The following is a 13,359-nucleotide window of genomic DNA, read 5'->3' as shown; positions in this document are numbered from 1 at the left end:
TCATAACTTCTTGGAAATATTATTCATAAAAATGACTTTAGGCTGAGTGCAATGGCTCACACCTGTAATCTGAGCACTTTGGGAATCTGAGGCAAGTGGACTACTTGTGTCCAGGAGTTCAAGACCAGCCTGGCCAACATGGCGAAACCCCATCTCTACTAAAAATACAAAAATTAGCCAGGTGTGGTGGCACACACCTGTAATCCCAGCTACTCAAGAAGCTGAGGCAGGAGAATCACTTGAACCCAGGAGGCAGAGGTTGCAGTGAGTGAAGATGATGCTACTGCACTCCAGCCTAGGTGACAGAGCAAGACAACATCTCAAAAAAAGAAAAAAAAAGAAAAAGAACAAAAAAGCCCCTCACTGTTTTAGTGCCATTAAGAAGTAATAGTTTCATAGTTTGCTTAGCAGGATGACAGTACCAGGTCACTTTTTGCCTTCTCTTGAAATATTACTTCCTTATATTTTAAATTTTAACTCTTCAAGGGCAGGGACACTCTTATTTATCTTGTATTTCCAGGTCATTATGGAGTTCGTGGCACATAATAGATAATGCAGTATATGTTTATTACAATGACAGATAACAGATGCATAATACATATTTGTTACAGTGAAAGCTTAAAATTGATTGGCCTCCACAAAAGCAACAAGGAATTCAGAACAATAGCTCCTAGAGGTCTTGAGTTGGTTATAAAATTTCTGCTTCATAGTTTCCTGAAATCTAATCTGATACCAAAACTATGGTTATGATGAACAGTGGAAAAAAGCCCAGTCATTTAATACATTATTGTTTTGTAACCAAACAACCAAAGCAGGGAATCAGGAGGAAGCACATCTGTGGATCAAGTTGATATTATCAGTTTTTTTTATTTACGGCTTGGTGACTATTAGTGGCACTGGGAACACATTCATTTATCACAAGGTTATGGAACACCTCCTACGTTTCAAAGCATTGTGCACACAGCAATGATGCATATGTAGAGACCAGTATGTCTCTGTCTTACAATCTCTTGCAGATAGGATCTATTATTCTATCTTTCAAAAGATAAGAGTTCACTGAAATTGGAAATACCAGCCTCTGAATTCTGGAATTCGAGCTACCAGAGAACCTAGAGGCCATCTAGTCCAAAACCAGTTTTACAGATAAAGAAACCAGGTATCAGAGAGATTAAACAACTAGTCCAAGGTCGTGCAGCTCATTCTGAGCTTCTGAAAACTGAACCCAGATCTTCCAGCACCAAGCCCAGTGCTGCCCTTTTTCATTGACTTTGTTTGGCAAAAGAGACTGCAAGGCAGGTAGAGCTTAAGGAAAAGTTAATTTGGAAAGCAGGAGAGCAGACACTTGTCATATAAAAGGAACTTAAAGTAGAAGAAAGTGAGTCATACAGATAGAGGAGTTAAAAATACGAGTTAAGGCTCTCAACACATCATGTGCACACTGTCATCTTTTCTCATGGAAGGAGAAAAGAAAAGGGAGAAAAGTTGCTTTGCTCTGACCTGTAAGTAGTATGTGCTGAGAAGTGTGGCAGGCACAAAACCGGGCGCCATAGACACGCGCTCACACCAGCTCTCAGAGCTGGCAGCATGCCACAGATGGCAGAAGCTCCGGCACTTCTTACCTGATGGTGCCGGGTGGTGGTGACAACTGAGAAGGGCTGTTTCTAGCTTGAATTGGAGGAAAAACAATTTTAAAAACACACTCTTAGAATGTGTCTAAGTTATTGACCATTTAGAAAGCTGTACAGGAGGCCCCATAGAAAAATGGAGTTTATTACTTTATTACTTGGAGAAGAGTTATAAAGCCAAGGGTGTCTCCATCATTAAGTGTTTCATAAATTTATATTAAGGACTGAAGTTAATAGTAAAAATGTGTTGATTCTTCCAGCTTAGGGCCTCCGTAGCTGGCTGTGGGCTGCCGTGAGTGTGAGCAGTGCAGAGAGTCACATAGAAGCCTTAGATAAAGAGGGTTTTTCCATGTGCTGCAAGTATCAGGGAAAAGCATTTCTGGCCCCTCTGGAACCTGGTGTGAGCTTCATCCCTCTAATGACGTTATTTGAATTTTCCATGAAAACTGTCAGCATGATAGTGAGAAAAGTGTACAATGGAAAAATATTGAAACAAATAGACAAAAATGGTAGAGTCACATGACCAATTTGCTCCTTGGTAAAGTTAATGAGGGGGTGAGATTAAACAGAAGCTACTTGGGAATGAGTTTATCTGAGAAGGAGTGAGGTGAAGCATCATTCCTCTGATGTACAGGGTAAGGGTTTGTCTGTAAAGAGAGAGCACAGGTGTCTGGAGAGCAGCATGCATAGCAGCCTGTCCTCCAGACCAGTGGAGCTGTTTGTCTGACCTGGCCAAAGTATAGTCTTCATCAAAGGCCAAGATCCAGTCCATGTACAAGGGAGGAGCCATTTGCAACAGAGCCCAGAAATGCCTCCTGTGACATCTTGTTTGTGTCATTTACTAGAGTTGGCACTGTCTTAAGATGGGGGCATGGCTGCCATTTTCAACAATAATCAGTGAGTCACTTGCCCAAATGAGGACCATGATATTAATCTTGCATGTTTTTGGAACTGTTTTTAAAAATGGCTGATTTTTTGCTGTGTAGTGTCTGTTTTTGAATTTCCCCTTCTCTGCAGTTCTTGGTTTCTATCTCACTGAGTGCAGAGGATTTTAATTGTTGCTGTCTACCTGTGCTTTGCAGCATGAGAGAGCAATGCCTAAGGGCTCTTGTGGTGCTTTGGGGTTGACCGGTTTTATGTCTGAGCAAGCAGATCTTGTAGTAGCCATGCTGGATTGCAGTAACAAATGTCTCCTTTTTTTCCCTCCTGTAGCATTGAAAGCCGAAAAGAGAAGAAAGCTGACTCAGGGAAAGGTGTTGACAGGGAAACTTGTCTATGATTCGATCTTCAATTTATTTTTTACATATATATGAGAAGAGTGTCACAATTATTAATAAAACTGCTTTGATCATGTATTGTAAATTCTCTCAACCCAAATCCACCTTCATACTGTAAGTAGTGCAATACTTGTTCCATTTCTGTGTTTAAACTTCTGAGTGGTGAGACACTCTTGTGAACAGATACAATAGCCAATGCAAGAATACGCGTGTTCCTTGCTGTATGTTAGACATTTGCAAACTGGATTCTGATTGTCAGTTTATGAGAGCAATAGCTTCCTTAAAGAGATAAGTCATATTTATCTACTTAGTATTTTCCTACTTTAGTGACCTGAAGATGCCTGATAATTTCGTTCAGAAGAATTTTTGAAAGGTAGTCTTACTTCTATTTAATTTTTATAGCTTAGCATTAGTGACTTATTTAAAAAGACCCAAATCAAAAGTTAGTTTGAAAGCATTTTTTAATAATTGTATTTATGCATTTCCTTGATTTAATATGATACATTTAATACTTAACAATTTCTATGTAACTAAAACTTAAAGTCATTTGAAAAAATATATAGAAACCTATTTACAACTTCTTAAAAAGAATCAGACATAATGCAGAGTTAAGCAGTATTTGCTTAAAATTCAGGTTGTGACTACATGATCAAATATTAGGCTTACATGAAATGCTTTAGGAAAACTTTGTAATGGTTTTGTGGGATTTTTCAATATAAACCTTTATCAGAAATATGCTGTTTCTCTCCCACTGACAACAGATGTTTTCCAAATAAATATATTCTATACATACTTGTGGAATGCCACATGGTGAATCATTGTATGTGAAATTCCACTCCTGTACAGTTACTCTGTGGCTAATGTTCATGCACTGCTTAATGCTGGTCCTGAATCACATTCTCATGTTAGACCAGCAGCTCTCCAATTGTCATTTTTTTCTGCAGAATTCTTTTTTCCACTTTTAAATTAAATGCATGTTTTGGAAAAACAGTCTTTTAAAAGAAAATTTCAGATTCCATTTAAGAAGGTTCTGTAGATATTTCAGTCTGTATAAAATAATACATCTTTACTAAACTTATGTAAGAAGAGAGCAAGTTAAGAAGTTTTGGCCATTACTAAAAATACGGTATTTCATTTCACTTTCAATGAATGTGAAGTTAATAAATCTAAATCTCATAATGCTCTTGGTTCCTAAGTATGAGCGGCAATCAACTTTGTAATACTTCAATATTCAATTTTACAGTAATTCAGAGCCCTGTGGCTTTTACAGACTGTTAATTCTGTACTCTGCGTAGAAGTACATGTGAAAAGTGAAGAAAAGTTCCTCTTGTGATTAATCTAATGAGGGGAAATAAAATCAACAAAGCTTCCATTAAGTTCTACATTTTGATACCTTTTAAAAATTACCCTCACAGTTCTTTAAGGAGCTCCCCTTTTTATGGAACATGAGCCTAAAAATTATAGAAAGAATTTTAAGTTAATAAAGTTTGTATTTATAAATGCTGAAAAATACAGAAACTTTCTGTTCCAAATGTGTTGCCTTTGTGTATTTTATAATACAGATACTACATTGTAACCATTTCCACTGTTTTATGATTTAGCCAGTCATTCCCCAAAGCAGACTGTTAGTGTTTTAATATATTAATAACTGTTCTGTTAAAAATGATCATAGTGAAATTAAATCTTCACATGATCACTTATCTGAATAAGCAATCATATCCAATGAAATTCTGTATTTCTGAGTATTTTTATAGTCATTTTGTTCTTGTGTGAATTTTAATGCTATCCCTATGTTAATTCTAATATTTTGAAATCTTATAAAAGAAAAATGTAGTATTATATATTTACTTCTAATTTCTGATTCCTGGTCAAAATTACTGAATATCTTGAATGTAATTTAGTGCAAAGTTTAAGTAACGTGTAAATGTGACTAGGACATTGTGTTTTTCACAATTAAAAAATGTTATGTGGAAATAAATATTTATCCTAACTAATTTCCTTGCACATTTTAAATTGTGATACAAAGTGCCTTGTCTTTTTTCTTTAATTAGTAAATCAGTGTAAAACATAAATTTAGACACCCCCAAAGTTAAGAACTCGTGGTGATATAAACAACTTAGGACTATGTTTTAGGAGTAAACAATTAGAACTTTATGAACAGAAGATTATGATAACTATATAGGGATATTATTTACTCATTTTTCCAGAATTGGGTGCAGATGACATTGTTTCTTATGCTAGTAAAAACCTCCAAGGTCATTAGTAATATTCCTCATTATTAGAACTCTATTTAGACTTCCGTTTTTAACTTCCATGGGGAAAGCATTTCCTAAAATTTGTCGCCTCCCTGTTTGTTACAAAAGTCAGATGGGACCATTATTCTTTTGTAGCCATCTGGCAGTGTGTTGTGGAGATAATTGCATTCAGAATTCTATCTAACCTACTGCTTGGTATTTTTCTCTTGACTAGTGAATTTACTTTGTAATTGCTACTGTGTCACAACCTACAATATTGGAAAGTTTTTTTCTGTATAATATAGGAATATATAATCTGAATGTCTCCTTGGTATAGTTTAAACCCATAGTTTGATAGAAACTCTTCGCTGATGGTCTATAAGCAATTTGTATTTCAACATGATTCCTAGATCTTTTAGGATTTTTCTTACCTCTTAAAAGTGTGACTTACTCTGTTTTCTGTGACATTGACCTACCTCCGTTTTGATTTAACTTTGGCCTATTTGCTCCTGGGTACTTGTCTATTTTAGTAGTATTGCAAGATTGCTCTCTAATTTTTCCAGTATGTTAGTATCTATCTCATCTATTTACACAATAAAATGAAATGAAATGAGATTACGGACATTTGAAAGTTCTACGAGAGTCATTTGGATAATATGATGGTTCTTTAAATGTCTACATTGAGAGGCTAATTGTAGTCAGTCCCATTGAAGAGGCCTAACAATCAAAGTTTACTTGAAATACTTTATGTTTTAGAGATCTATTTTGATATTCTCCTTGGAAAGCTGCGGCTAACTGATTCAACTGTCACACCAGTTCAGTTCCTGTTGGTGTATTGGGTACTGTCATTTCTGCTGGAACTTTGAAAATAAGACCATGATTCTTGCTTCTAAGGGCAGGGTGGATACATAACTATAAATAATGTGATATGTACTGAGTTGATGTATGAGTAAAGCCATTTTTAAAATAGGGCAGAGTTTGAGAAAAACATTATAGAAGAGGTACCTCATGAATTAGAATGGAAATGAGGAAGGAAATACACTCCAGCTGTTGAAGGAACCCCTGCCTACTAGGCCTCTTTTCTAATGATATATGACCAGAATGACCCCATCTTGAAGTGAAGAACACCTATAAGGTTAATGTTTATGGTCTGAAAATAGCCACATTCCAAGCTGGCTACAACCTATTATTCCAGAATATTTATGACCATACAGAGCATCTCCCCCCATGCCTGCAGAATGTCCCAGTGTCCAAAGAATGCAGCCTTCTTTACTTAGAGATAATGTTAATCAGCAAGCTTAGGTTAAAAGATTAAGGGTCATGTAATATCAATGACACCGGAAGCCCCTGCCCTTAATGAGCATGTAGGTACATTCCGACTTTAATTGTAGCTCTTTGTAACTTCTTATAAAAGTAGAGGAGCTAAAAAAAGGACAGGGGATTCCTCCTTTTGCTTTCAGAGGGTACCCCACACTGTAATGAAGTAGTTTCTGAAAATTTTGCTTCTTCCACTATGCTCTGTGGCTTTCCTTGAATTCTTTCCTGTGTGAGATCCAAGGACCCATTTTTGGGGTCTGGATCGGGACCCCTTTTCTAGCTACACCGAAACTGCAAAGATTCTCAAACCTATGTCAGTATTGAAATAAAGATGAAGTTTAAAAGTAAAGCTATATGGCATAATTAGAGCCTGGCATATTTGATGTATGGCATATTTGGAACCCAGCAAACAGCCCAATATGGTGGAGTGTTAGGAGGGTAGTGAAGACTTGTAGGAAAAGATAGAAACACAAGTCAGAGACATTATAAATGATGTTAAATCCTATCCTAGAACAGTTGGAATTTTACCCATTAAGAATTTTGAGTAAGGAATTTTGAAATGATTAATAGAGCAGCACAGTAGTGAATATAAAAGGGAAACAGTGGAATCTTCTCCTTATGGATCTCCCTTCCACAATGACTCTCAGATGATAAAACAAAGTTTTCATGAGTGATCTATACATTTCTATTAGGATAGAAATGAAACAGGCTTCAGTATACTCCTTAGGCACCTAACAAGTAACTCTAGACACAATAGCTTTATTATAATTACTTTTATGTAGTGCATTCCCTTATATATGGAGATCATACATCTATATTGCACATATTTGTGTATATAGTTATATTTGAAAAAAAAAAAAAGTTCTGAAAAGCAATGTCTACAGCAAGCCTGAGAGTGTTAAAGAAATCTAAACATGGTACAAAGTTCAGACAATGGCTGCTTCATAATAATCTAGAAACCACCTTCTCTCTGCCTACCCTTGAATCCAACCCTACATTCTTACCCTGGACTCAGCTTTCTGTCTGGATCCTCTTGCTTTCTGGTGTGTATAGAGTTAAATATTTTTTTCATGTGACTTCTTTTGTCCATTTGTTTATAAGTTTCTTGAAGGTAGGGATGATGTTTGGTGTTTTGCCCCTCTTTTGTAACTCTCCAGAGCCCACATGTGTGCTCTGCTGTTTTCCCGGCCAGCAATAGCTGTTGATATAAGTAAAATATACCAGAAGATTCTGCTGCTCAGTTTATTAAGAATGATTAAAAATCCAGAAAGAATTCTCACTGCCATGTCAGTGTTGGAACACAGCAAATGTTTAATGAGTACCTTTGAGCACCCAGCACCTGAGGAAATAGAAGACTAAGGCAAGAATCTATGTAACCTATGGAGCCATCAAGGAGAAGCAGCTAAACGGTCGTGACTAGCAGGAGGGAAAAGGTGAAAGGAAGGTGTCAGGCATTGTATCTATGAAAATCTTCATAGCAATGCAACAGTTCTATAAGGTAGGTATTTTCTTATTTGTTACAAATTAAGACACTGGAGTTCAAAAGACTAAGTATTGTTCTTTAAATGTTTCCCATTAGTGACTGGTGGTTTTGAGACTTTAACCCAGGTCCATCTGACCTCAGCTGCAGTGCACTGTGTTTCCAGCAGGAGGTGAGATGTGACTGCTTTCCTCCTTATCAGGTTATTAATTCTGGCTCCTGGAACCAGAATGAAGTTATGATGATTAATATTTCTTCTTAATCTGTTACATTTTCTTTTCCACCAATCTTTTTTTTACGAACATTGGAAACCAGACTTAACCAGTGAAATACCTTTTTTGCTCATACGTCACAAATATCAGGACTTTGGATAGAAGAAGTTTAAAAAATAAATAAGAGTTTTAATTGTTGGATGGTCACACTTCACACCATACTCTCACATGCTTTTTAAATAATTTGAAGAGTTGGTTCAGATGAAAGGCTATATAGAATAAGAACTTTTATCGAGTTTGTTGAGGCTTCAAACGTGCAAGCACCAAAAAAAAAAAAAAAAAAAAAAAAAAAAAAAAAAAAAAGCTATTATCTCAATTAAGTAAGGAAATTATCTACTAATTCAAATTTTCAAATTCTTGTGTTTAAATGTTAATATTGTCACAGAAAGACCGTACAGAAAGATGATACGTTTCTACAGAGCTTAACATTGGCCCATTCATACCATGCTCTGAGCTTTCCTCATGGGATGGTGATGTTCTACTTTATTTATTTATTTATTTATTTATTTTGAGATGGAGTCTCGCTCTGTTGCCCAGACTGGAGTGCAGTGACACCATCTCAGCTAACTGCAACCTCTGCTTTTGTGTGCAAGCGATTCTCCTGTCTAAGCCTCCTGAGTAGCTGGGATTACAGGTGCCACCACACCTGGCTACTGTTTTGTATTTTTGTAAAAACAGGGTTTCACTGTGTTGCCAGGCTGGTCTCCAAATCTTGACTTCAGGTAATCCACCCACCTCGGCCTCCCAGAGTGCTAAGATTACAGGCTTGAGCCATTGTGCCTGGCGATGATGTTATACTTTATAACCCCCACTTGTCTATCATTCTCAACCATCTGTATCCCTCAGACATCCTAAATACACACTCTAGGTCACTCAGGATGTACACAAAAGGGTTCTTTGACACTGCTGAAATAACTGTCACAGAGTTGGCCAACGAAATCCTCTTACTTTATGGAAAAAAATCCATGTTTGTGTTTTGGTATGTTTTCTATTTAGAGTTTATTGAATCCTAAATATTGCACAAATCTAGTAGTCTTATACATCAGTATTCGCGCATCAACTTCAAGCAAAAGTAGTAAATGCCAAGAAGTGGAACTAGTAGTCTCAGTGACTACCTGTGAATAAGAAAAGAAACAGAAAATACCCAGAATGACATGAAGCTCAATGAGTTCATTAACTTTCATGGTAGTGGCTCTGAGTTATCACGGATGCATTGAATTATATTCTGGGCCTGATATTTAAGAAAGTATGAAGGTATGTAATCATATTTAGCAAAATTTCCAACAAAGCATGTTAAAAAATAATTATTTTTTAACAGTGATTTTCTGAAAATCTTGATAGAAACTTAAAAAGCAAACCCTGTATCCGTGGAAGAGATATAAGCCATTTCTCCTTTGTTTTCGTGTATGGGCCTCTGGTCACTGGTGTACTCTAACAGGCTATTTTTGAAAAGAGTTTTAGCCATTCCTGTGTCTGCAGAGGCTGCAGCTAAGACTGACAAGACAACTCGGCACATCTTAGTGGTATGACTGGTTCCTGTATGTTTTAAACTTCTTCTCAGATTAAGTTTATCTCTATTTTTTTTATTTGTACATTTTCTTCTTTTTCCATAAACTAATTTAAAACTCTCATTGGAAAGTAAAACTTGTCCTATGAGGGTCAAATGAAAACTACTTTAACTTGACTTACATCATTACGTTTTGCAGCCTTCAATGCCTGAAAAATACGTGCTGGGATTACCTGTGGCTCCAGAGAAAATACTGCATGTGCTTAGAAACTAAAGGAATATTAGTCCACATAATTTTGATATTGTACAAATATTAAATAGTATCTGACTTAGATATTACTGTAATATCTGACTTGTATAATATCCAGTGTTGTACAATATCTGACATTGTACAATGTCTGGTTTCAATTAAGATAAAAGGAGAATTTCATTTGCTTTTATGACTACTAATGCTGTCCAGGATGTGAACTTATATTACTATTGCTTCTTAAAATATAATTCTGCAAAGGTTGGTGCATCTACTCACAATGACTGAACTATCCTAAGAAACAGAATTTTGACAAGAGACCTACAGATTGGAAGGTCAGTTTGGGGTTCCAATGGAAGAGTGGGAGTTGAGATTTAATTAAGGTGAAGCTACTCAATGGCATGCTTTGAAATTATAGTTGAAGATGAATTTTACAATCCTCTGTCCATGCCTATGCATGACTCACCAGTCTCATGTTGAATTGATATACTTTTTTCCATTTCTTCCATTTTTAGGTTTTTGTGCTATAGCTCACCCTGTCTGGGAAAAACTTTGTCTAGCAAATGGTCTGAAGCTAAGTTTAAACTCATAAAGTCAAAATTTTTAAAATGAGGCTGTTTTGCAAATAATTAATGATGATTTCTGTTATCTAGATATTGCTTTGCTAGGTCAAATCCAACATTTAAAATCTATGCTTTGGGCTGGGTGCAGTGGCTCACCCCTGTAATCCCAGCACTTGGGGAGGCTGAGGCGGGCAGATCACCTGAGGTCAGGAGTTCAAGACCAGCCTGGCCAACATGGTGAAACCCCATCTCTACTAAAACTACAAAAATTAGCCAGGCATGGTGGCAGGCACCTGTAATCCCAGCTACTCAGGAGGCTGAGACAGGAGAATCACTTGAACCTAGGAGGTTGCAATGAGTCGTGAATATGCCACTGCACTCCAGCCTGGGTGACAGAGCAAGACTCTGTCTCAAAAAAAAAAAAAATTATGCTTTCATTTTTATAGTAATGTCAACTGCAAATAATTAGTCAAACACTTAAGTGATTGACTTGACTACTTCTACTGAGCCATCAGAACTGCCAGAATGATATTTCTGATCTTATTTGTTCTTATATAAGCCTCATCATAGTTCCCTGGAATACAATTATAAATTGTGTATGATATAAATAACTAAAATTATTTTCAGTTGATTTCTGAAAAGCTCTATGTATTTATAATGAGAAATTGCATTTTAGACAAAAGCCTATGAACTGTTTAACTTAACACATTTTTATATATCTAATTTTTTACCAAAGCTGAACTCTTTCCATGTTTACAAGGTAGTCTAGGATTACTAACAAAATAAACAAGAGACTTTCGAGATAAATGTGTCCATATGCCAGTGTGGTTTCACTGTATTGATTCAAGACATAACTCATTACTTCTGAAAAAATGAAGGCCCATTTATTAAATGACCAGGAGAGATTCCATAGTAGGTAGAATGGGAACAATAATACATATCATTCTATTTTATGTCCCATGTTTAAAAATGAGTCCAAGGAAGTTAAAATATTCTTTTAATTAAGACATTCAAAGAAATGAGATAAGAAAAATTGATGCAAGGACTCCCTTCAAGTTAAGATTTGCAATACAAATATTTTCATCTTTTAACAGGGCAAGCTGATGTGTTCACATCTCAGTTTCAAGCTGCCTCTTTCACCAGGAACATCAGTATTTTTTTTAAAGAGCACATTTACAATGCTTTCCCATCACCCTTGCTGTGTTTTTGTAGCACCTATAGCCATAACTGGCACCTGGGGGCCTGCATTGCTGGCAGTTTCCCTTACATTTCTTTGGAGTCTTTTCAACTGCTGTGGTTTTACTTAGAAGTCAGTGCTTTGCATATTTGATTTCCTGAGACTGAATAGTCTTTCTCAGAAAACTGTGCCAGTCTGGCTGTGAACAGCTCTTCTCTGAGGGGAGCTGACAGTAGCCTGCTCGTGTTGGTATGCTTGGACTTGGGTTCCCAGCCATGCCCCGCTATCTTCTCTCCATAATCCCTCTTACCCTGTTCTACCCTAGTGACATCACTGCCCACACCTTACCATTCCTTTAAAGAAGAGAACATTTGAACTAGTCCCGTTAGAAAAAGATTAAAATCCTGCTCAGGGAGCCTAGGCAAAGCTTCCATAAAAACAATTCATATTTGTTGTTTCGGCAGCTGATGTGGAAATGATTTTAAACAATAAAACCCGACCGGATAATTCAAACTTCCGTAAGGAAATAATCTGTTGTGAAGACAGAAGTCCCTACTTAGGATTATAGGTATGAAATTTGGGAACAAAGGTAACCTTGAGTTTCTTGATTTGAGTGTATATTTTTAAGATCATCATCTTGACAGTGCAGTTTTGAGATAATGAAAACAATGACTTTAATAAGCTTTAAATGGCATGGTGTTTTGAGGTGCTAAGGTAAAGAGAAACACTGTTTGATAAAGTGGCTCATATGAGTATATATATGCTGGTGTGCTGTGCTGCTTGCGATTCCATGGTCTTCATCAGTATACCACTAAAGAGAGAAAGAAAAAAGTTAGAATTGTAAGTCTGTTGTCTTTAAAAAACAATAATAAATAAATTCAAATGTGCTCCCAGGAGCATACATTGTATAAAACAGAGTGTTCTGACTCCCGAAGCAGTTTATAAACTGAAACGGGATCAAAGAGGGTGTCTAATTTTCTTCCAGAGCTTTTCCAGGGCATGTTGTTCTGTCCTGCAGAAGTCTCTGATCCTCTTTTGCAGGTGCTGAGAGAACTCACTGTGAATTTGGCTTTATTGCTTACTGCTTTAAAGATATGACAATTTTAATTAAGCACCCAATCCACTTCCAAATTTGACTCAAAGGGCACTTAGAAACACACTATGCATAGGAAGGAATGCTTATCCTATTAAGCCAACTTGTTTTAATTAAAGTGTTACCAAGTGTTAAATTTCTCTATACTCTAGTAAGATAAACTGTATTAAAATAAATGATTTTTTAAAAGCAATGTTGCCTAATATATATCACTAAGAAACCAGAAAAAAAATCTATTTCAATATTACATATATATGTTTAACAGAAGTGAATTCAAAAGTCAGATGTATTATTTGCAAACACTTAGATTTTAAACTGGTATTTAAAAAATCTGTATATCTGACATTTATGTAAAAGGCATTTATGATCTGGGGCAAAATTTTATCAATTCATATCTTATTAAATAATTGGGAAGTCATTGCTGGGAAAACATAGATTTTGGAGATATGTTAATTTTTTTAAAAAAAGCTTAATTAAAGTAGTATATTTCTTTCCTTTGAATAGTAGAAAAATAAACTTCAACCTCTTATAAAACACTGACCCAAAACATATACAAGTTTTTCTCAG

The 13,359-nt window shown here is 36.0% G+C and overlaps 2 protein-coding genes across 13 annotated transcripts in view; one reads left to right on the top strand and one right to left on the bottom strand.

The window, feature by feature from the left end:
• The window catches only part of SLC4A10 (solute carrier family 4 member 10), a 374,879-nt gene extending 364,335 nt beyond the window's left edge, over positions 1 to 10,544 (top strand). For all 10 annotated transcript variants that reach the window (XM_074399589.1, XM_010329677.3, XM_003921935.4 and 7 more), the window contains one exon: positions 2,838 to 10,544. Coding sequence is in view for 1 of the 10 variants with exons in the window: in XM_074399590.1 (XP_074255691.1) it covers positions 2,838 to 2,904 (67 nt within the window). In the remaining 9 variants the exon portion in view is untranslated. The remainder of the gene's footprint in view (positions 1 to 2,837) is intronic.
• An 840-nt stretch (positions 10,545 to 11,384) lies between these two features.
• The window catches only part of DPP4 (dipeptidyl peptidase 4), an 81,472-nt gene continuing 79,497 nt past the window's right edge, over positions 11,385 to 13,359 (bottom strand). For all 3 annotated transcript variants that reach the window (XM_010329641.3, XM_003921932.4, XM_074399591.1), the window contains one exon: positions 11,385 to 12,510. In XM_010329641.3, the coding sequence (XP_010327943.2) occupies positions 12,409 to 12,510 (102 nt within the window). In that variant the 3' untranslated portion in view covers positions 11,385 to 12,408. The remainder of the gene's footprint in view (positions 12,511 to 13,359) is intronic.

Source organism: Saimiri boliviensis, chromosome 5 (genome assembly GCF_048565385.1).
Source record: "Saimiri boliviensis isolate mSaiBol1 chromosome 5, mSaiBol1.pri, whole genome shotgun sequence".
In the NCBI taxonomy this organism is placed as follows: Eukaryota; Metazoa; Chordata; class Mammalia; order Primates; family Cebidae; genus Saimiri; species Saimiri boliviensis.
The sequence above is the reverse complement of the archived record's forward strand: the minus strand, read 5'-3'. Positions and strand labels throughout refer to the sequence as shown.